Below are 21,283 nucleotides of genomic sequence, written 5' to 3'. Positions count from 1 at the left end.
GGGTCAGTCGGTGGAGCATGTGACTCTTGATCTTGGGGTCGTGAGTTTGAGCCCCACCTGGGGTGTAGAGATTACCTAAATAAATAAAACTCGAAAATAAATAAAAAGATAAAACCCAAGTCCTACCCCATCCACCCCCCCAGCCCCCCCCCCCCCCACCCGCTGCCAATGCCCCGTGCTCCAAGCCCTCCGGGCTCTGACCCAGGTCCCTGTGGAGGGCGGGATGGTCTGCGATGCCCTGCTTGGCTCTCCTCCAGGCCCTGGAGCCTTTGCTCCGAGGCCAGCTTCTCGGCAAGGCCTCCCTGCTGCCTGTCCCTGCTCTGCACAGACCAATGGCCTCTGCCCTACGGGCTTCCTGGTCCCCACGCCCAGTCGGCCCGCGCGGCAGATCCGCCGTGCTCCCGCTCGGCGCCCAGAGCGAGCTCAGCTCTTGCTGCAAGAGAGGACTCGGGACACTCTGCGTGAGGCGCCGTTTCACACGCACAGAGGCCTATTCTGAAGCCGCCGTGGGCAGCCCGGCCCGCGGCTCCTGGTATGTGGCTGCACAGCGTCGGCATCCATTCAGCCGCCCCTCTTCTTTCCTGCCACGGGCCCTGGGGCTGCCCTGGTCTGGCCGCAGTCCTGGGGCCCCTCCCACGAATGCCGGGCTGTGTGGGCCGTCCACGGCTTCCAAGGCCTGCGGTGAGGCTGGACCTCCCGGGCCGGCCCCCCGCCCACTGACCCCGCCTGATCTGTCCCCAGGGCTCCGTACACCAGGCACCTGGGTAGAGGTGCCAGCGAGGCTCCTGGGGGTCCCCTGCAGCCCGAGCGAGACGGCCCTGGGTGTCATCCCTGTCTTCTGCTGCACAGGCCTGCTGGATCAGGGCTTCGGGGTATCCTGGGGAGGGCTGAGCCAGGGCGGGCTGAGGCACAGGGGCCGGGCCCCTGGCCCCCACCCTAGCCCTCCTGGATGGCGCCAGAGCTGGCCAGCAGGCCTCCAGATGTTCCCCCAGAGAGAGCCCCCAAGCTCCCCTCCTCACCCTCTGCTTCTATAACTCTGAGGCTTTGGCTTCACCCCTTCACCCCCCTCCCCCCCTCCGCCAAAACTTACATTTCAAACTCTGGCCCTTTAAGGCTACTGTCTGGGCTTCTGTCAGAACATCCGTGTGGCAATATAGTGACTTATGGGTCCCTCTGGGTTCTAGCCGCCACCCCCCCCCCTTCCTGAAGCACACACACACTGGGATCGTGGAGTTGGCAGCAAGGGAGCAAATATACCTTCGCCGCCACTGTCTTTGCTCTTGGCCTCCCGCCAGGGGCACCAGTGACTTTTCTGGGGCAGGGATCCAGCCGTCGAGGCCCAGCATCGTCTGCCTTTCCGGGGGGATGGCTGGCCCAGAGAGCGGCCCGATTATCTGTGGGAAGGGAGGCCTGAGGTGCCCCTGGGAAGGCGTCCCCTGATGATTGTAAATGTCGGGCGACGATTCCGGGTTTTTAATTGCAAAGTGGGATGGCCATATTGAGGACAAAGGTTTACAGACCCACCTTCCTAAATGCGGGAGTGTGGTGAACACAGCAGCAAAGGGTGAGGCTCCCGGGGCTCCCGGAAGGCTGAGGGACGGGCACAGCCCCTTCCGTGCAAGGCTGGAGGAAACAGTCCCGGCCTTCCCTGAGTCAGTGTGATTAGCAGGTGCAAAGTCCACGGACCCTTCCCTCCTCTGCCCTGGCAGTCAGGCAGCCCCCTGAGAGTGACTGAGGGCTAGGCCCCTCGGGATGTCCTCCTCTCTTGCTGACCCAGCGCCTCGTTCTGCATCTGCCAAAAGGGCCCGTGAGAGCTCCCGCCTCCGCCTCCGGGGAATCGCACCAGGGGTTGGACCCGCACGCACACCCATCTCGTTCTCACCCCGCAGGCAGTAAACCGTGCCCAGCGTCTTGCTGGCCTCGGCCAAGGGAGGGCGAGCGCCAGCACAAGGACCGCCAGGGCGAGGTCTCCACAGGCGGACCAGCCGGTCCTTCCCCCGGAGCCGCAGATCGCCTTCGCCCCTGGCCTTCCGCCTCCCAGGCCACAACGCGGGGCACGGGCCCTACACCGCTGCCCACACCTTACTGACACGGCACCCGTTTTTCTGCATCTGCCAGACTGTCCCCTCTAGGCCGTCACATTCAGAACCAGCAGGCAGCTGCCAAACAGGGGCTGTTTCTGATGGTTCGTATTTTGTTTTGTTTTGCTGTAATTGTCTTTTTTTTTTTTTTTTTCCTGGTCTCACTTGATACAGTGAAGTGTACATTTCAAAGTGTTTTGACAAATGTCTCCACTGAGTGTCCGCTGCCCCTGAAAGATCCAGGGCTGAGGTTTTCAGACGCTCACATGCCGGGAAAGCGTCCTCGCTGCCCCACGGCTCCTGGCTCGGTGGGTCTGGGCGGGGAGAGAACGCACATGTCGAGAGTTCCTGGGACCTGTTGCTACCCACCTGCCCACACTCCTAAGCATCCGGGGCGAGTATTTCTATCGCACCAGAAAGCTCCCCTGTGGCCCTTCCGGTCAGCTCCAGCCTCCCCCAGAGGCAGCCCGCCTGTCCGTGAACTTAACACGCCGGAATCCTTGGCATGCGTCCTTCGGTGTCTGGCTCCTGTCAGGCAGCACAGCGCTCCTGAGGGCTGTGCAGGGCACTGCCGGGCTCGCTAGCCCTTCCTGTCGTCGCAGGGTAGCATTTCCCTGCGTGGGGCCGCCCGCCTGTCCCCTTCTCCTGCTGATGGATGTTGGGTTGTTTCCAGTTTGGGGCTGGACTAAAACTTCTATGATTATGTGTGCAGCTTGTTGCGTGGACGTGTTTTTATCTGAGGAGCAGAAGGGCTGGTTCACGGGGTCAGTAGGTGCTGAATTTCATATAAGAAACCACAAAACCCTTCTCCCAACAGTTCATTCGCACCATGGTACATTCCAGAGTTCCACTCCTCCACGGCCTCCCCCGCGCTGGGGATTGCTGGCCTTTGGGTATTTTTGCCATTGGAGTAAGAGGTTGGAGATATTTCCCTGTGGTTTTAATTTAATGAGCTTCTTCTGTGGTGTGTCTTTCCTATTTTTGTATTTCCACGACGAGTGGAAGGTTCTTTCAACAAAGATTGACCAAGTAGAGAAAAATGACCCCTGACCTCTACCTCACAACATGCACAAAATCAATCCGAGATTCATCAAAGACTAACACGAAAGCCAGGGGCTCCTGGGTGGCTCATTCAGTTGAGGGTGACTTCAGCTCGGGTCACGATCTTGCAGTTTGCGGGTTCAAGCCCTGCGCTGTTCTCTGCACCGACAGTGTGGAGCCTGCTTGGGATTTTATCTTTCTCCCTCTCTCTCCGCCCTCCCCGGCTCATGCTCTCTCTCCCTCTCTCTCTAAAAGTAAATAAACGTAAAAAACCACAAACTAATATGAAAGTCAAACTAAAACATCTCTAAAAGAAACCATCAGATGGGGCGCCTGGGTGGCGCAGTCGGTTAAGCGTCCGACTTCAGCCAGGTCACGATCTCTCGGTCCGTGAGTTCGAGCCCCGCGTCGGGCTCTGGGCCGATGGCTCAGGGCCTGGAGCCTGTTTCCGATTCTGTGTCTCCCTCTCTCTCTGCCCCTCCCCCGTTCATGCTCTGTCTCTCTCTGTCCCAAAAATAAATAAACGTTGAAAACTTAAAATTTCTCATTAAAAATACTGTGAAGAAAATGAAAAGATAAGCCACGGACTTGGAGGAAACACCTACAATACACACACCTCTGACAAAAAACTTGGTCCAGAATGAAGAACCACCTAGCAATTAAGAGAGAGCGAAGGGCGCCCGGGGGGCTCAGTCGGCTAGGCATCTGCCTTCGGCGCTGGTCAAGATCTCATGGTCCGTGGGTTCGAGCCCCGCGTCGGGCTCTGTGCCGACAGCTCGGCGCCTGGAACCTGCTTCGGATTCTGTGTCTCCCTCTCTCTCTGCCCCTCCCCCACTCACACCCTGTCTCTCTTTCCTTCAAAACTAAATCAACATTAAGAAAAAGAGAGAGAGAAACAACCTATATAAAACCAGCAGTCGTATGCTTCCTGCGACAGATTTCATGGATAGTGCCTTTGGGACACTTTCTGAACTTCATGTTCCTTATCTGGGACAGATTCCCAGAACCAAAGGCAAGGAAGGGCCCTGGATCTGTGCGGGAGAGGACGAATCCACAGGGCCCTAGTCTCCAGCCGGCTCCTTCCCAGGCAATGAGCACGTCTGTCTTGGGAGTGAGGGCCTGGAGGGGGCGCCGGGCCAGGCTGAGGGCGGGAGGTGCATCCCGGACGCCTGCAGCCCCACGAAGACTGGGGGACACGGACACAGGCCCACTCTAACCGGGGCGGGGCTTCGTCGCCGGGGCGGGGCTTCGCCCTGCGGCGGAGGCGCCCTCGGCCCCGCCTTCCCGCGCCGCTCTCCGATTGGCCGGCGCGGAGGGGCCCCCGGGGCATTGTGGGCCGCCGCGCTCCGCCGCCGCTTCGCCATGTCGGGCTCCCCCGTAAAGCGGCAGAGGATGGAGAGCGCGCTGGAGCAGCTCAAGCAGTTCACCACCGTGGTGGCCGACACGGGCGACTTCCACGGTGAGGCGCGCTGACTGGCCGTGCTGGGGGCGGGTGTTCGTGGACGCGGAGAGCCGGCGGGGCCCGGGGGAGGGGGGGCGGGGGGGGGGGGCGAGGCGGCCGGGGAATCAGGGTCCTGAAGGGGGGCGCGGGCCCGGGATCGGGGGTCCCGAAGCGGGGAGGGCCGGTGCGGGTAGGGGAGGAGGCAGCGCAGGGGCTGAGGGGAGCGGTTGAAGAGCGCAGCAGGCTGGGGTGGGCAGGGGGCCCCCTCCGAGCTGTTGGGAACCCCGGGAGGGCTTTCCGAGGCTTTATGCTGAAGAAGAAATTCGAGGAGGACCTGGAACTGGTTTCCACCTGGACCCCTTGCCCACGAGGTGCAGGTTTATTCGGCACAGGTTGACCTACTGAGCAGGAACTTGGGTCAGTTCTGGGCCCAGAAAGACCAGCTTTTGCAATCTCCTGTTGCACATCTTCCCACCCCGCCGGGGACAGCCATAGCCGCAGGTGACTGTCAGTGGCAGGGTGTCCCCCTGGGTGGACATCCACAGCCTGGGGCCGCGGCACTGTGTGGGTAAAGCTCAGTGCTCCTAGGAAAGCAAAGGTTGTCCTGCTGTTAAAATTTAGATTTTCCGGAGTTAGACTTGTGCTCACCGGGGAGAACCAGGGAAACACAGACGGGCGGAGGGAAGGGCGATACCGTTAAGCCCTAGCGCCCCGTGCCCAGCCTAACAAACAAGATTTTCAGGAAAATTGTGAAACGCTCATGGGATGAGTGTTGTGGGGCACACAATACAGAGTGACTTCCTTTCTTTTCTGCTTTCTCATGGTGGCTTGACAAACAGGACTTAATTCCTCTTTGGCAACTCTGAGTAAGAGGGTTGTTTATCTAGGAGAGTGAACGCGCACATTTGGCTGCCTTTTTTTTTTTTTTTTTTAATGTTTATTTATTTATTTTTGAGAGAGAGAGAGAATGAACGTGGGGGAGGCAGAGAGAGTGAGCGACACAAAATCCGAAGCAGGCTCCACAGTGTCAGCCCAGAGCCTGACACGGGGCTGGAACTCACGAACCGTGATCTCACCACCTGAGCTGAAATCAAGATTTGGACACTTATTGAATGAACCTGCTTGGAATTCTCTGTCTCCTCAAGAATAATAAAAAGAAAGAAATATCTAGGGGTGCCTGGGTGGTTCAGGCAGTTAAGTGTCCAACTTTGGCTCAGGTCATGATCCCGCAGTTTGTGAGTTCGAGCCCCGCGTCGGGCTCTCTGCTGACAGGTTTGGAGCCTGGAGCCTGCTTGGGATTCTGGGTCTCCCTCTCTCTCTGCCCCTCCCCTGCTCGTGCTCTGTCTCTCTCAAAAGTGAATAAACATTAACAATTAAAACAAAATCTAAACCCAAGTGTTGACATGTTTTTTTAATGTTTATTTATTTTTGAGAGAGAGAAAGAAAGCACAACTAGGGGAAGGGCAGAGAGAGAGGGAGACACAGAATCCAAAGGAGGCCCCAGGCTCCGCGCTGTTAGCACAGAGCCTGATGTGGGGTTCGAACCCACGGAGATCATGACCTGAGTTGAAGTCAGATGCTTAACCACTGAGCCACCCAAGTGCCCATCATTTTTTATTTTTAACAAATGTGCATCAGTTAATAACGTATATCCGTAAACATTACATAGTTGTAAATTGAGTATCCGGTTTTGTGGTCATTGTGTGAAGTGACCTTGGCAGGAGTTGGGGGTGGGGTGGGTCATACACCTCTTTGAAAATGCAAGCCAAGCCATGGGTGCTCTTTACTGAACAATGCCCCTACCCCCCAGTTTCACATTCGGTTTAAGGTCCCTGGACCCTGAAGCCCACATGTTGACTCAAGATAAGTATTGGTTTTGTTCTTAAGTTTGCTGAAAGTCAGCCTTATCGAGACCTAATTTTATGTAACAAAAGGCACCATTTCAGTGCATTCCTCCGTGAATTTTGACACACCTGCATAAACACCACCCCAGAGCACTTCTCGTTATTTTGAAATACAGACTCCCAGGAAGTTGTGAAATTAGCCCATAGAATCCCATGTATACTCCGCCTGCTGTCCGCCAGAGGTGACATTATATGTGACCGTGGGTGTGCTGTTAGAAGCAGGAACTTGGTGCCAGCACGGTGGCAGGCGTGGCTCAGTGTTCACCAGCTTGAAACCTGAAAGGGGGTGGGGAGCAGCATTGCCCACAGTGAGTGATAACACGCGTAGACTCTTGTGCCCCCGGACAGTTAGAACACAGACGTCCCTTGGGCCCCTGAGAGCTGCCCCCCTTCCCCGTTCCTGGAAGCCCCCAATCTGTTCTCCGTCTCTGTACTCTTATCATCAAAGGGCACTTTGCAAATGCTACTTTTCAGACACGCAGTCAGTTTACCGCCCCAGCCAACCCTCCAGAGGTGAGCAGCGTGATGCAGGGGGCGGGGTGGGGTGGGGGGTGGGCGGTGGGGGTGGTGGCTGTTGGCCGGCCCTGCTCCCCCACACTCTGCCCTGACAGCGTCGGGTCAGTGAGGCTCCGGGTTCAGCCTCCTTGGTCTCTCCTCATTCCTGGCTTGGTTACTGAGAACAAGCTAGGGTGAAAAAAGAAAGGAGAGTGGAACGAAGGCAAGTGGTCGTTGAATGTAACCGCGTGCTGTCACTCGCTGACTTGCCCGCGTGCCTGCTGGCCCCGGTGTGGCAGCAGGAAGTGCCTTTCCAGCTTCTTCCAGCGCCTCCCGGCCTCCCTTGCGCCTCAGCGGTGAACCAGCCCTCACAGGAGCACATTTCTATTTGATCTCTGGCCTTAATCTTGGTTGTTGTTTTGTTAGTGTGCAAACCGCCGCCCCTTGCCCAGCCTTCCGGGACAGGGAAGGAATGTGTGCGAAGTGCGACTCTGTGTCCGTGTCTGGGGGACTCGTGGAGGACTGGGGGGGGGGGGGGGGGGGAGCGAGCACCCCACCAACTCTCCTGCTCTCCTTGATCTCTTCCCTAGCCATCGATGAGTACAAGCCCCAGGACGCCACCACCAACCCCTCCCTGATCCTGGCCGCGGCACAGATGCCCGCCTACGAGGGGCTGCTGGACGAGGCCATCGCCTACGGCAAGAAGCTGGGCGGGTGAGCTCAGGGCCGCAACCGCATTTTAGTTCTTGAGCCTCTTAGACTCTGGAAGCTGGGTTTTTTATGTTTGTTTTTATCAACTTTCTCAGAGTGTCATTTACATGGAGGAAACTGCAGCCATAGCACGTGTCCGGTTCAATGAATGTCGTTTACCGGAGCGTGTACCCTCTGTAAACTCCCCAGTTAAGGTGCAGCACCCCGAAAGTCCCTCCCTCCCCTCTTGTGGCGAGTCTCCCGGCCCCGGCAATCAGCGACCTGCCTTCTGTCATTTTGTTATCTCTTAACAGCTTTACTAGAGTAAGACTCGCCAAGCGCACAGCACCGTGTGTTCTGATAAATGTATTCAGTGGTGCAGCCGTCCCCACAATCCGGTCCTGGAGTACGTGAACCTCCTAGAACGTTCCCTGGTGCCCATCTACCAGCTGTCCCTGCTCCTCCCCCTCCACGTACCCCTTCCTGATGTCACTTTAAGTTTTCATCAGGGTGACAGTGCACAGCCGAGGGCGTACCTGGGGGACGCGCGGGTCGGGGCGGCGTGCGGGCGTGATGTGTGCCCTGCCCTCCACCAGGGACGGCCCCCGCCTCAGCCAGCTGCCTGTCCCTTCTCATGCTCTTTCACCTCGTTGTGTCCCCAAGGCCTCGGTGCTTCTGGCATTGGGTGACCAGGTGGTGCTCTGAGCGACCCCTGTGTCCAGCCACCCCACGGGTCCTCGCCCGCAACGCACGGGCTGGAGATTTTCCCGTGTGCGCTGGGCTGGCGAGGACCCCCGGACGGGGGGCCGTTTTGGAAACCACTGCGCTCCGCACTCGCCTGCCCAGGCCACTGCAAGGGGACGGAGGAGGTTATTTTTGTCAAGTGCCACAAGGCGCAGGGATTCGGTTTGGAACGACGGAAGTTCCGCAGGCAGACGGTACCGTTGGCCTGCCCGAGCTGAGCTCTTAGACACGGTTACGGTGGTGACTGTTATGCTGTGTGTGTTTTACCATAGTTCAGGGGGAAAAGTGTGTGTTTTGTTTTCTTGGGGTTTTCTGGTTTGTTTAAGAAAAGGAAGACGAGGGGCGCCTGGGGGGGTTTAGTCGGTTAAGCATCCGACTCCCGATTTCAGCTCAGGTGGTGATCTCATGGGTCCTGAGATCAAGCCCCGTGTAGGGCTCTGCGCTGACAGTGCGGAGCCTGCTTGAGATTCTCTCTGTGCCCCTCCCCCCTTTCCTGCTCACTCTCTTTCTCTCTCTCAAAATACATAAATAAACATTAGAAAAAGGGGGGGAAGATGAGGGAAAGGAATTTGTTTTGTAGAATCCCGTGCCCTTAAAACTAACAAGCTTTTGACCTTAATTTTTTCCCTTGAATTTTAGGTCACAGGAGGAACAGATTAAAAATGCTATGGATAAGCTTTTTGTGTTGTTTGGAGCAGAAATATTGAAGAAGGTTCCGGGCCGCGTATCCACAGAAGTGGATGCCAGGTGAGGACTCGAGTGGACGGGTTCGGGGGTCCGCAGGCCCGCGTGGTGCCGCAGCCTCGCTCAGTGAGGAGCGCGGGGCGGTGCCCCCTGTTCGGCGACGGGTGTCCAGCCTGTGTTCCGCGTAGGCCCCTGGAGGGGTGTGAGGGTGAGCCGGGCTCCAGGCTGGTCCTTCTCGGTGGGTGTCACGAGGCGAGGCCGCTGCTTGTTGTCCTAGGTTGTCCTTCGACAAGGACGCCATGGTGGCCCGTGCCAGGCGCCTCATCGAGCTCTACCAGGAGGCCGGGATCAGCAAGGACCAGGTCCTTATAAAGCTGTCGTCCACCTGGGAAGGGATTCAGGCCGGAAAGTAAGTACCCCTGTGAGGGGGCTTCTGCAGGAGGTTCCGGGGTGGGCGCCGCGTGGGGGGGCCCTCCTCCCGGCGGCGGGGTGCGGGGTGGCCGCGTCCAGAGAGGCGCGAGGCCTCCATGAGGCCCCAGGCTCCCGTCCTCCCGCCGGCACCACCTGTGAAGAGCCGACTGGTTGTCGTCCTAGATGTGCTGAGCTGCCCCGAGCGGTCCCTGCCCGGAGGCCACCGACACCTGAGCCTCCGTGCCAGCGAGGGCGTCTCACACACGATGGGGCGTGGGTTTTCTGGGCCCCTTAACACCTGCGGCCACTCACCCGCTTTCTGTCTCTCCGGCTTTGCCTGTTCCGCCTGTCTCACGTCAACAGAATCGCAGAACACGTGACCTTTTGTGTCTGGCTTCCCTCACGTGGCAGGTGTTCGAGGTTCACCCAAGTGGCAGCGTGTGTCTGGGCTGCGTCCCTGTTAAGGCTAATGCTCCCTCGTATCCACACCGCATTTTGTGTGTCCTCCCTTGGGGCCGTCACGGGTGATGCTGCCTTGAACGTCCGTGTCCAGGTTTGGGCACGTGGCGTACGTCTTGGGGACACGCCAATGGGGGTAGGGTTGCCACGTCGTGCCGCCCCTCAGCGCGGTCCCGGCCGTGTCCCACTGGCTATGCCGTCTGTGGCCATAGTTTTTTCTCCTCTACTTTGATACTTGTCATTTCTGTCAGCAGTGTTTGGAAAATCTTTTGGGAACCCTAGAAATTATTCTTGACCCCGAGTCAGTTGGTCCCGCTCACCACATCCCTTTCCTGAGCCCTCCACGGCTCGTTGCTCCCGCAAGTGTCCCGAGTCCTTGGGCGGCACGGCCAGGCCGGAAAGAAAGTGCCATTAACATGGACACGTACAGGCAGCTGCACATCCCAGGGTCCTGGGCACCGCCTCCAGCACTCACTCGTGCAGACAGACTGAGATCCGGGTCAGGATGGGGCTGAGATGTGTCCCAGCCACTTCTGTTTTGTTTTGTTTTAATGTTTTTATTTATTCTTGAGACAGGGACAGAGCACAAGCGGGGGAGGGGCAGAGAGAGAGGGAGAGGGAGGGAGACACAGAATCCGAAGCAGGCTCCAGGCTGTCAGCATAGAGCCCGACGTGGGGCTCGAACCCACAAACCACGAGATCATCACCTGGGCCAGTCAGACCCGGAGGAACCGACTGAGCTAGCGAGGTGCCCCGTGTCCGAGCCGCTTCTGAGGCCACATCCACATGGTGCCACGAGGCTGCAAACCTCCCTGAGCAGCACGGTCGGCACGTGGGCGCCTGGGCTAAGTAAGCGGAGCCCGGGACCGTGCCCGATGGCAGGTGGCGCGCAGCACGCAAGGCGGGGCGGCGCCCACGCGCAGTCCTCGTGGTCGCTGGAAACTTGCTGTGCGGACGGAGCCCCGTCCAGATCCGACCAGAGTCCTCTTGAGGATTAGCTGCGTCGACTGTGTCCTTCGCTGCCAAGTCTGGCTTGTTTCTTCTGCACTCTGTCTTTCCCCATCTCAGTGTTAGATGGAACAGAGTCCTGTCCTTCGTGAGTCCTCTGCTCAGGGACTGTTTCCCCACAGTGTCTGTCTCCTGTCTCACACTTTGATAAAGCCACCTTCCCAGAGCGCCCCACCGGCCGCTTCCGAAAATGCCTCCACTTAGCCAGTCAGGTCGGACCCGCGCAGCTGCCGGGGTCATCGAGGTGGTGGTCATAGGAGGGCCTGGCCTCGGGCGCGGCACCTCCCGTGGGCCGGCCTGAGCTGCGGGTGCCCGCGCCGGGAACGCGTATGGCTGTGCCACGCACGAGACGTGGTAGAGGCTGGCCGCCCACCGCCGCCCAGTCCTCGCTCTCCGCAGCCCTACTTCTCGAACGCTGCCACGGAGGCCACTTGGAAGCTGTCCCTTGGGGTAGAAATGTGCCTGGAGGGGCCTGAGCACAGGCTCGGCCGTCCCAGCTCGCTCCGCGGCGCGTGGCGGAGTGGGCATCGCCCCATCTCGGGGGTCAACCCCAGCACGTCCTGGTGGGTGGTGACGCGGGGAGGCTGCAGGATGCGGGGAGGGGGTGGGGGACAGAGGGCGGGACGGTACCGTGGTCAGGTGAGTCCGCGGTGTCTGGCCCCGGCCGGCTCTGGGAGGTGGCGTGGGACTGGGGTCCCAGGTGCAGATGTGCGTGTCTGGGCCGGAGAGGCCCACTGTGGCTCCCAGGGGGCCTGTCTTGCCTTTTCTCTCGGTTTTGAAACGCGGGGTTGACGAAACTCACAGTCACCCATCACCCACTGGCCAGGGAGAGCCCGGGTGACTGCGGCAGATGTGGGTGCCGTGGGGGGGGGGGGCCGCCCCGATCCCGCCTGTCCCCTGAGTGAATCGCGAGCCTCTTTCCAGGTCACACGGGGTCCCGCGCGGGTTCCCGGGGCCCCCCGGCCTGGCTCACCCCGCCCTGTCCCCTCAGGGAGCTGGAAGAGCAGCACGGCATCCACTGCAACATGACGCTGCTCTTCTCCTTTGCCCAGGCCGTGGCCTGCGCCGAGGCGGGGGTGACGCTCATCTCCCCCTTCGTGGGGCGCATCCTCGACTGGCACGTGGCCAACACAGACAAGAAGGCCTACGAGCCCCTGGAGGACCCCGGTGAGGGGCGCGGCAGGGCGCAGGGTCGGGGGGTGGCGGCTCTGGGCGGCGCTGTCGGCGGGGAGGCCACTCAGGAACCCGGTGTGTGTCGCCGCAGGAGTGAAGAGCGTCACCAAGATCTACAACTACTACAAGAAGTTTGGCTACAAGACCATCGTCATGGGCGCCTCCTTCCGCAACACCGGCGAGATCAAGGCGCTGGCGGGCTGTGACTTCCTCACCATCTCGCCCAAGCTGCTGGGGGAGCTGCTCAAGGACAACAGCAAGCTGGCACCCATGCTGTCGGCCAAGGCGGGTAAGGCCGTCTCACCCTGGCCACCGCGGGGCGGGTGCAGCCCGGGGGCGGGGACCATGTCCCACCTGTGTCTGGAGCCCAAGGGCCTGGGGCCTGGGGGGGGCACGGGGGGGGGGGGGCGGCGCAGAAGGCCCTGGGTGATGCCCGTGCTCCCAGCCCAGGCGAGCGACCTGGAGAAGGTGCATCTGGATGAGAAGGCCTTCCGCTGGCTGCACAACGAAGACCAGATGGCCGTGGAGAAGCTCTCGGACGGCATCCGCAAGTTTGCTGCCGACGCCGTGAAGCTGGAGCGGGTGCTGATGGTGAGCGCCCCAGGGCTCGAGTCGGGCAGGGCTGGGACCTCCCCTGGGGACTCGGGGGTGTCGGCTCCTCTGGCAGCCTGGGCAGGCGGACTCTGGCGCAGCCCCGGCAGAGGGGCCGCTTCCTTCCGGTCCCGAAGGCCTTTCCTGGCACCTGTCACACTTTTGCCTCTCCCTCCCTAGGAACGCATGTTCGGCGCAGAGAACGGAAAGTAGCCCGGTGCCTGAGGCCGGAGGTGCCTGAGGCCGGAGCATGGGTCTGCACCACCTGAGGGGGCGAGTGATAGGCCTGGCGATGAATCGTGCATTTTTTTACCGGTTGGAGCCTGGACGGATCCTGGATTCTGTGTAAAATTTTGCCTAACTCATTAAAGCAATCACTTTTCTTGTGCTCCGTTCCTGACTCACCGCAGCCCCTCCCCCCAGCACCGCTGCCCCCGCCTTTGGCTACAACCAAGGCTACAACCGGAGTCCAGCTGGGGTGACGCAGTTACAGGCCCTCACCTGGGCCTGGAGCCTGTGCTGAGTGCGGCTGGAGCCAGGGGGCGGGAGCACCCGGGGCATCCCTGCTGCTTTGGTTCCCATGTGGGTGCCACCCGGGGGGACGGTTGGGTATGTGCTGGCTGTTACCTCCAAGCCCTGAGTGCCCAGTGTGGCGTGGCCTCGAATGGACACGTCCACTGGCGCACCACCTACTACACCGGGAAGGGCCTGTTGGGGGCAGTGACGGGGGCCCCCGGGGTAGCCCCTCTGTCCCACCAGAAGAGGCACAGGAGGCTGGGCAAGGCTGCCCAGAAGAGGTCACGTTAGGGTCACAGGCTACCCATCTGCCCTCCAGGTAGGGAGGGTTCCGGCTGACCATTCCGGGTCTGTGCAGGTGAAGACAGGGGTCAGGGACAGCCCTGAGACACAGCCCTGGGTCCCACTAAGGGCCAGCAGGGAGGCCAGTGCCCCCTTCTCCCTGAGAGCGCCCACCAAGTGCACAAAGCTGTTGCCCACAGCTTTCTAGAGATGCCCAGGCCCCCCCAACTTTCTGCTGGGGCCAGAGCATCAGGGCGTGGTGTTGGTTCCAGAATGGCCACCTTGCCAAGGGTGGGGTTCTGGGCACAGGGCCCACGGTAGGCTGCATCACCTCAGGTACACGAGCCTGGCCCCAGCTGGCCCAGCCTCTGCTGAGAACCACCTTAGGGTGTGCAGGGAGCAGGCAGGTCACAGCAGGGGGGGCTGCTGGGTGTCTGACTGGCGGCTTTGTACCTGAGGCTCATCGAGGCCTCGGCTGACAGGCAGGCTGGGGCCAGGCCTTGCCCTCCAAGCTGGTCAAGAGGCTGCACCCTAGGATTTGGAATCTGCCCCCAATCCCGACCCCGGGCCTCGGGTCTGTGTGACTGGGTATGATCAACATGCATCGAGCCCACCCACTCATCCACATGTACGGGCTGGTGACATCAGTACTTAGACCCTGCAGACCACGGAGCTCTGAAACGCTGCCCCCACCCTGAAAGGTTTCCTGTTCCTTCGCCCCAGCCTCCCACCCACAAACGGTACTTTGGGTTTTCTAGGGAGTTTGGGTAATAGGCTCGCACACATGGCCCTTGACATCTGGCTTCTTTGCATGATGTTCTCAGGGTCCAGTCTGGAGGATATTCTCAGAGCTTCGTTGCTCTACCACCTGGACGTTAGTATCGTCTGGTAGTGAGAATGCTCGGCTTGGGGCGCCTGGGGAGCTCTGTTGGTTAAGCATCCATCTCTTGGTTTCCGCCCGGATCATGATCCCACGGTCCATGGGTTCAAGCCCTGTGCCAGGCGCTGTGCTGACGGCATGGAACCTGCTTAGAGTCTGTCTCCCTCTTTCTCTGCACCTTCCCCATTCGCACTCACTCTCAAAATAAACTTAAAAAAAAAGACACGGGTCGTGGAAACTACAATTTGTTTTACGTTTGTTATTGTGACTAATGCTGCTACAGACGCTTACGCGTTGTTCCCGTAGGTCATTTCCTGCAGGCGGACGTCAGGGTCTGTTTTAAAGCCCTAGGCATGTGGGGGCATCCCAGAGCAGCAGGCCGCCCACACCCACACCCTGCCCCTTCCGGGGGGGCCCGCATTTCTCGAAGCCTGGAGGCACCCCCAGCCCCACACCCTGACCTGGCAAAGCCAGGGCCGAGCCACAGCGGCTGCCCAGGAAGCGGCTGTGTGGGGCGCTCGGCAGGGCCCGCCGGCACCTTGATCTGACACTCAGAAGCAAAACCATCACTAGCTCTCTGTAGATGGTACAGATGACACCCACGGGGCGTGATCTTTAAGAAACCTGCGGTGATCCGTGCAGGCAGAGTAGGACCAAGGCCCCTGGGTGCGGGTGGCCAGCCCGCAGTGGGCACAGAGCAGGGCGACAGCGGTGTCAGGAGCTCCTGCTACAGTGCTCCCAGCAAACACCCGAAGCGGAGAGGGCGTGGGAGCATCTCAGAGTGGTCTGCGGCACTGGAAGGAGCGGCCTGAGACCCAGGGATGCCTTGCTTCCTTGCTCCTCCTCTGTTCCAAGGGGCTGGGTGCAGAGCTGGGCCCAGATGGGGAGGGGCCGGCGGAAGGTGGGACCCACAAGAAGGCTCGGGCGGCTCCTGGAGGTCCCACCGTGGGCCGCAGCCTGGGCCAGGCACCCCGAGGAGACCACAGGGTGATCCGGACGCACCGGGAAGGGGCCTCCCCAGCAAAGGCCTGCGGGGTCCTGGATGGTGCGGACCGACCGCCGCCCCAGACCCAGGCCGGCCACACGCAAGGCCTCCCGCCCGGTAGGGCCTGTGTCGCTGTCACTTCTATTTCATAAGCAGAGGTGCGGCTGCAAGCCTGGAGGCCGCCCGGCAGCAGCGCTGCGGGCCAGCAGTACCGCTCTGAAGACGCACGAGCACGTTTCCCTCAGGAGCGTGGTGACACCTGCCCCTGGGTCCACCCTGGCCTGGCGCAGTGCCGCCATCACAGTGCGAAACCACACACCAGGCAAGGGCTACAATTAGGGCGGCTCCTTCAGCACCCGCCGGTCCGGGGCGTTCTGGGGGCCGGGAGCTAGCACAGCCTCCCCAACACCCACAGCGGTGGGGGCAGCAGCCCACGCACCGTCACCACACAAAATGGGATCCCGGTGCCCTGGCGAGGCTCAGCCTGGGCGGACGGGGACAGGCAAGGGCGAGAGACCCAGCGCCCAGGAAGACCAGGGGGCGCCGAGACCCCACACCAGGACCCCCGCGGCTGACTCAGACCCGCTCTGCGCGTTACGCTCACTTGGAATTCTCAGAGACCACCTATCGGCCCTCAGCTCTCCCTGTGCTCCAAAGAAAACGCCCCTCAGGGCTCAGTCCCGGAGGCCCCCGGCAATCCCACAGGGTCAGGCAGGGGCCGGGAAAGTCGCTCTCAGGGGCGGTCGCGGAGGCAGGGTCCCCGGAGGCCTGAGGTGGCAGCGTCCACTGGCAGGCTGGCTGGCTCCGCGGGAAGCCATGTCACTTCCTGCAGGACAGGTCAGGTCAGGGGTCAGGCTCCGGCAAAGGGCCTGCCAGGAGCCAGGAGCCCGCACCCCCCCCCCGCCCCACGGCCCCTCACCGGCTGCCGCACAGGAAGAGCAGATTCTGCACAGCCGGGACGGTGGAGCTGGCGTTCTGGCCCGTGACGAGGTGGCGGTCCAGCACCACGTGCACAGCGTCAGGCTCGCTGGCTGCAGGGGCCCCAAGAGCGTGGGCCTCAGGCAGTGCCCGCGCCAGGCTCGCCCCCCTCTCCCCTCGCAGGGGCTGGGGAGGACTTGGCCTGGGCCTCCCCCAGGGCTCAGCCGCCGCTGCGGCCCCCACCCAGCTCACCACTGAAGTTGGCGCCCGCGTCCTTCACGAAGTCCTCCACGATGAGGGGCAGGCGGGCAAAGCCAGGCGCCCTGACGAGCTCGTACACAGAGGGCTGTGGAGGGAGGGGGGAGAGGGGAGGGGGGAGAGAGGGGAGGGGGTTCCCACCCCGGGGTCAGGAAGGTCCAAATCAAGCAGGGACACCGGGGCGCCGCTGCTCCAGGGGGTCCGCCCTCCCGCCGCAGGTGCTGAGACAACAGAACCATCAGGCACCCCTCCACGGCCCCAGGGCGCATGAGCCAGTGAAGGAGCTGGGCCGGGCGAGCAGCCTCAGGGCTGAGCCCCTCGGTAGCAACAGGCAGAGTCCAGGGACAGGGTGGTGGGTACAGCCGCCCCAGGGCCGCGGTGGCACCCAGTGAGATGCCCCTGCGGCTCTCCCCCCTCCCAACCTCGGCCGCACCACTGGCCAGGGCGGTCCCATGCAGACCCAAGTGGTCGGGCCGCAGTCCTCAAGGTCTGGACCCTCCCTCCAGCCTCCTGTCTGACCAGGCCCTCTCCCTCACTCCTGGACACAAAAGGTGCCGTGCACTTGACAAGGACAAAAGCAAGGTCTTGACCTGACCCCTGCTCCTTCCCCGGCATCCCAAAGTCACCCCCCACCACACACACACACACACACACACACACACACACACACACACACACTAAGAGCCCCACCCTGTGCTCCCCTCCCCTGTCCAGAGCCTGTGCCTGTGCCCTGGGGCCATCCCGGAGGGCAGCAGGGGAGGGGTGAGGAGGGGCAAACAAACAGCACCACTGCCTGGGGCTGGAAACCCATGATCCTGGGCTGGACACATGACTGTCACCCTTGCCAGAGGACAGTCCTCGTGCCTCCAAGCACGTATGCGGGCCTCTGAAGCCTTCTACGGCTTGGGACCTGGGACCCTCCCTTGCACCGCACTCACCCCCGTGACGCTGTAGCCCTGGAACACCCACGACCGGTCCTCGTTGGTGGCGCAGCAGAGGGCGGCGACGCCGTGACCAACAGCGCAGATGGGCTCTGGAAGCAGGGGCGGGGCCTGAGGCCGACACCCGCCGGGGCCCCTGCCCCTCTCCCCACACCTCCCAGCTCAGAGCTCCCTCCACTGATGGGGCGCGATGGGCCCAGTGACCAAACTGCAGGGGTGGGGGGAGTTGGAGCGCATTCCCACGGTGGCAGCGGCGGCCGGGAATGACCACTCTCTGTCCAGACCACACTGGACACAGGCGGCCCTGTTCCCACTGACAAAGGTCGCTGTGTGGAGCCCTGGGTTTCTGTCTGTTGGTCCCTAATGAGCATCCTGTCCCCATCCCTGTCAGGTCTGGGCAGCGTGCCACATCTCCACAGAACAGCCTTTCTCCTGGCCCTGCTGGCCTCCAGCCCTGAACCCCGTGACGAACAAAGCCGGCAGGTCGCCCACCCGCCTCAGAGCGAGTTGGGGGAAACAGCCACCAGCCCCCACGGAGGCCAGGAAGAGGTCACACACAGGGGGAGTGACCGAGGGGCACATGGTGGGGGGCACAGGGAGGGGCGCCCCACCGCGTGTGTGTGCACCTGTGCGTGCAAGCACGTGCGCCCTCGATGGTCAGCCAGAGGCTCTCTGCGTCTGCCCTGTCTGCCCCCCCAAACCATCCCCACTGGCCTCTCCCGGCCGTTGGTTCCGCCCCACGCACACCCCCAGTCCCAGGGGTCACCTACTGCTCTCTGAACGGAAGTGCTGGAGGATGCGGGCCAGGGACCCACTGCTGGCCAGGTCGGCCAGGGCCCCGGGACAGCTGGGAATCAGGAGGGCGTGGTACCGGGCACCTGGGGGGAGACCACGGCAGTTCGGTCACAGACAGCGAGGACGCGGGCGGCTCGGTCGTGGCGCTCCGCGGCAAGTGCGTCAGAAACAGAAGCAAGGGAGCACTCTGGAGGCCACGAACCCCCCTGGGATCCCACACCTCGAGCCCCCAAGGTTCTGGCCCCCGGGGCCCCTCACCATCAATGGACTCCAGCTTGGCGGGGCTCGCGTAGGCCTTGAGGCGGAAATCCTGCACCCAGCGGGCGTTGCTGTCGCTAACGTCCACGAAGTCTATGGTCCTCCCCTGCAGGAGCACCGAGAGGCAGACACCCCACTGTCGGTTCACAGGGACTTCAGAGGCTGACGAGAGCTCGGGGTCAAAGGCACCAACAGCCCAGCCCCTCGCCCCTCCTCGCCGCACCCCCCAGCCACCCCTTGCTGGCCCTCGTCTCCCACCTATAAGGTGGCAGCAACTGTCCCACTGGGGACGACCACAGAAACATGCCAAGTGACACACACTCGAGGCATCGCTGTGACCCCTAAAGCCCGCGCCAGAGAAAACCGGAGAACTGGTGAAGGTCCATACCACCCTCGCGCACGTGTGCAGGCGCTGACCTACGACAAAAGGTCTCCCGCACCACAGTGGGGCCAGACCTTGACGATGCCACCAAGGTCCGAGTCCTCAGCCCGGCCACCTCTCTCGGGGTCACGTCAACCTGAGGCTCCCTGCTCCTCCCTGAGACCAACAGCACTCCCCCGGCCTCACCCCCAAAAAGGTAGGAGCCCGTCCGTGCTTCTGGCTGGACTCACCCCAGGGGTGGCCACCTGCAGGTTGAAGGCGGCGCCAGCCAACGTGAAGCAGTGCAGGAAGGACTGGGCGGACACACCTGCAAGGTGAACACGGCTCTAAAAAGGCCACGAGGCTCTGGGGGCAGCACGAGGGGCAGCAGGGCACACACTCCCAGCTCCAGCCTGGAGTCTTCTCCTGGTCCCCCACCCCAATGGAGGACCCCCTCTCACAGCCCCAGCCCACAGGCCCCGCCCCCAAAGGACAGGCTCTCTCCCTGGCCTGACTACTAAAGGCCTTTCCAGAAGGCAAACCCAAGTGCAAACCCAAGGGCATCGACTGAGCCCACCCCCCACTCCCCCTACATTCAGCCAGGGAGAGGCAACACTGAGCAAGCCCTATGTCCTGGGGGGTGGGCAAGGGTCAGCAGGACCCTCTTCACTCCCCTCGGGCAGGCCTCGCCCTCACTGAAGGACACGTGGCCTCTGCTCACCAGGCTCCCGGACCCTGCCCCCATCCCCAGTACTGCTCACAGCCCTCTTCTGTCCACGTCTGGCCCACAAGATTCCTGGCTGCTGGGGCTGGCGCTACCTGCTTCTAAACGGGATTGGTGTGCACCCTTCCACCTTTACCCCAATCCCCGACCCCACCCCTAAACCTCTTCTCTATCTTTATTCGTCCTTTTGTACTAGTACGTATCGAGCAGAGTGCACGCGCTGAGCAAAGACGGTACCCGCAAATCATCCCCCAGACTTTGCCTGATGGTGCTCTCAGTTCCTTGAACACTGCTTCACCCCAGGGCCTCCTCAAGGGACTCTGGCGGGAACCCTCATCCTGCCTACGGTGCCTCGTGGCCTGGTCAGAGCTGTGCCCGCCCCCCCACGTCCTCAACATCCCTTCCGCACCGCACAGCCAAGCTGGCCCAACGCCTCCTCACCCTCATCCACTCCACAGCCACCTTTGGTTGTACCCCCCAACCTGCCTCTCCAGGACCGACCCCTTCCCCGTGTCTCCTCCCACCCTCAGTGTGGGCACAGCGCTCAGGGCCCCTGGGGCTCAGCACACAGTGACTCCACGACCTGCAATCCTCTCCCTCACCCTCCTGCGCCACTAGAATACAAGAAGACCGGGCTCCAGCGCCAGACCCCAGGTCCCAACCCTGGGTCGCCACCTCCCCCACCACGTGACCAAGGGCTCATCACTTCCCTCCGACAAAGGAAGCACAGATGCTCAGGACAGTCAGCTGCCCCCCGCCGCCCGTCGGTTCGTCCCTTCCCTGCTGGCCCTGAGCGAGAATCTGCACGGAATCGCAGACCCACCAGCCCCGCTGTCCTGCTCGAGCCCCACGCCGGCCCCTCCGGGTGCCTTCACCATCTGGCGGGTCTGAGGGTTCTCTGTCCCCGCACATTTCCGGCCCCCAGAACCAAACTTCTCCAACCCCTCACCCTCCTGGGTGTGCGCAGGGCCAGCCAGCAGACAGGTGGGCACAGGCTCATGACCCACCTGCTCCGAAAGGCCCCGGCCCCCGGGCCTGCCGCCCCCTCACAAACCCCCCCGCTCCTCCCCACACTGAGGCCTGCCCGCCCCCGAGGCGGCACCTGCGGGCGCCAGCCCGGGACCCGCTCTCTTCCCACAGAAACGCCGGGGCGCGGGGCCCCCCTGCGGTCAGCCAGCGCCCCCGCGCCCGGGACACTGGCGACGCTCTCTGTCCACGGCGGGGCTTCCACCTGCCTCCCCGCCGGCGCCGCGGGGCGCCCGCCCGCCCTCGCGAGCCTCACCCTCGGCGGCGCCGCTGGCCACCAGCAGGCAGGCGGGGCGGCTCTGCAGCCGCTCGGACGCCATGGGTTCGGCCGGGGCCGGGGCGGCCTGCGCGTGCGTGAAGTGTACGTGCGTGTGCGCGCGCGGTCCGGGATCGCCGGTCACGTGTCGCGGCGCTTCGCTGCGGGGCCAATGCGGCGCCAGGCCCACGCGCCGTGCCTCCTCCCTCCCGGCCCCGCCCCCCAGCGCGCGTCAGGGGCGGAGTCCGCCCCGTGCGACTGCGCCTTGGGCCCGAGACCCCTCCAGCTCCGTGAGCGGGGCGGAGGGCGTCCGGGGGCTCAGACCTTGGCCCCAGAGCGCGGGCTGACTTCCCGGCGGGAC

At 62.3% G+C, this 21,283-nt stretch overlaps 3 protein-coding genes across 6 annotated transcripts; 2 read left to right on the top strand and 1 right to left on the bottom strand.

The window, feature by feature from the left end:
• Window positions 1-159: 159 nt before the first annotated feature.
• Window positions 160-2,797, top strand: LOC123602128. Of its 2 annotated transcripts, XM_045486419.1 has the most exons (3): window positions 160-532; window positions 742-872; window positions 1,890-2,797. In XM_045486419.1, exons 1-3 carry the CDS (start codon window positions 234-236, stop codon window positions 2,087-2,089), a joined length of 630 nt encoding a protein of 209 aa, XP_045342375.1. In that variant the 5' UTR covers window positions 160-233; the 3' UTR covers window positions 2,090-2,797. The 2 variants fall into 2 exon arrangements, 1 of the variants encoding a protein (XP_045342375.1); XR_006714378.1 differs by lacking the exon at window positions 742-872.
• A 1,639-nt stretch (window positions 2,798-4,436) lies between these two features.
• On the top strand, window positions 4,437-13,110 carry TALDO1 (transaldolase 1). 2 transcript variants are annotated; one of them, XM_045486416.1, is made up of 8 exons: window positions 4,437-4,581; window positions 7,553-7,676; window positions 9,036-9,143; window positions 9,358-9,489; window positions 11,950-12,125; window positions 12,223-12,420; window positions 12,577-12,722; window positions 12,903-13,110. In XM_045486416.1, the coding sequence occupies exons 1-8, from the start codon at window positions 4,485-4,487 to the stop codon at window positions 12,933-12,935; spliced, it is 1,014 nt and encodes a 337-aa protein (XP_045342372.1). In that variant the 5' UTR covers window positions 4,437-4,484; the 3' UTR covers window positions 12,936-13,110. The 2 variants fall into 2 exon arrangements, with proteins under 2 accessions (XP_045342372.1, XP_045342371.1); XM_045486415.1 differs by having other exon boundaries at window positions 4,440-4,581; window positions 12,223-12,722.
• A 1,522-nt stretch (window positions 13,111-14,632) lies between these two features.
• Window positions 14,633-21,057, bottom strand: GATD1 (glutamine amidotransferase class 1 domain containing 1). 2 transcript variants are annotated; one of them, XM_045486417.1, is made up of 8 exons: window positions 20,923-21,057; window positions 19,168-19,244; window positions 18,556-18,661; window positions 18,273-18,380; window positions 17,500-17,594; window positions 16,556-16,649; window positions 16,305-16,416; window positions 14,633-16,211 (listed from the first exon to the last, which is right to left on the bottom strand). In XM_045486417.1, exons 1-8 carry the CDS (start codon window positions 20,984-20,986, stop codon window positions 16,205-16,207), a joined length of 663 nt encoding a protein of 220 aa, XP_045342373.1. In that variant the 5' UTR covers window positions 20,987-21,057; the 3' UTR covers window positions 14,633-16,204. The 2 variants fall into 2 exon arrangements, with proteins under 2 accessions (XP_045342373.1, XP_045342374.1); XM_045486418.1 differs by lacking the exon at window positions 14,633-16,211 and having other exon boundaries at window positions 16,301-16,416; window positions 20,923-21,051.
• Window positions 21,058-21,283: the final 226 nt, after the last annotated feature.

Source organism: Leopardus geoffroyi, chromosome D1 (genome assembly GCF_018350155.1).
Source record: "Leopardus geoffroyi isolate Oge1 chromosome D1, O.geoffroyi_Oge1_pat1.0, whole genome shotgun sequence".
Classification (NCBI taxonomy): Eukaryota; Metazoa; Chordata; class Mammalia; order Carnivora; family Felidae; genus Leopardus; species Leopardus geoffroyi.
Note: the sequence above shows the minus strand (reverse complement) of the source record. Positions and strands in the feature narration are given on the sequence as shown.

What these genes read in the sequence shown, in the direction of transcription:
- LOC123602128 (XM_045486419.1), top strand. Translation starts at nt 234, where the DNA reads ATGCCCTGCTTGGCTCTCCTCCAGGCCCTGGAGCCTTTGCTCCGAGGC. An exon ending in AGCCCGGCCCGCGGCTCCTG is followed by an intron (nt 533 to 741) that starts GTATGTGGCTGC and finishes ATCTGTCCCCAG; the next exon opens with GGCTCCGTACACCAGGCACC. An exon ending in TGCTGGATCAGGGCTTCGGG is followed by an intron (nt 873 to 1,889) that starts GTATCCTGGGGA and finishes CTCACCCCGCAG; the next exon opens with GCAGTAAACCGTGCCCAGCG.
- TALDO1 (XM_045486415.1), top strand. Translation starts at nt 4,485, where the DNA reads ATGTCGGGCTCCCCCGTAAAGCGGCAGAGGATGGAGAGCGCGCTGGAG. An exon ending in GAAGGGATTCAGGCCGGAAA is followed by an intron (nt 9,490 to 11,949) that starts GTAAGTACCCCT and finishes CTGTCCCCTCAG; the next exon opens with GGAGCTGGAAGAGCAGCACG. An exon ending in AGCTGGAGCGGGTGCTGATG is followed by an intron (nt 12,723 to 12,902) that starts GTGAGCGCCCCA and finishes CTCCCTCCCTAG; the next exon opens with GAACGCATGTTCGGCGCAGA.
- GATD1 (XM_045486417.1), bottom strand. Translation starts at nt 20,986, where the DNA reads ATGGCGTCCGAGCGGCTGCAGAGCCGCCCCGCCTGCCTGCTGGTGGCC. An exon ending in GGCCAGCGGCGCCGCCGAGG is followed by an intron (nt 19,245 to 20,922) that starts GTGAGGCTCGCG and finishes TTCACCTTGCAG; the next exon opens with GTGTGTCCGCCCAGTCCTTC. An exon ending in TGCAGGTGGCCACCCCTGGG is followed by an intron (nt 18,662 to 19,167) that starts GTGAGTCCAGCC and finishes GTGCTCCTGCAG; the next exon opens with GGGAGGACCATAGACTTCGT.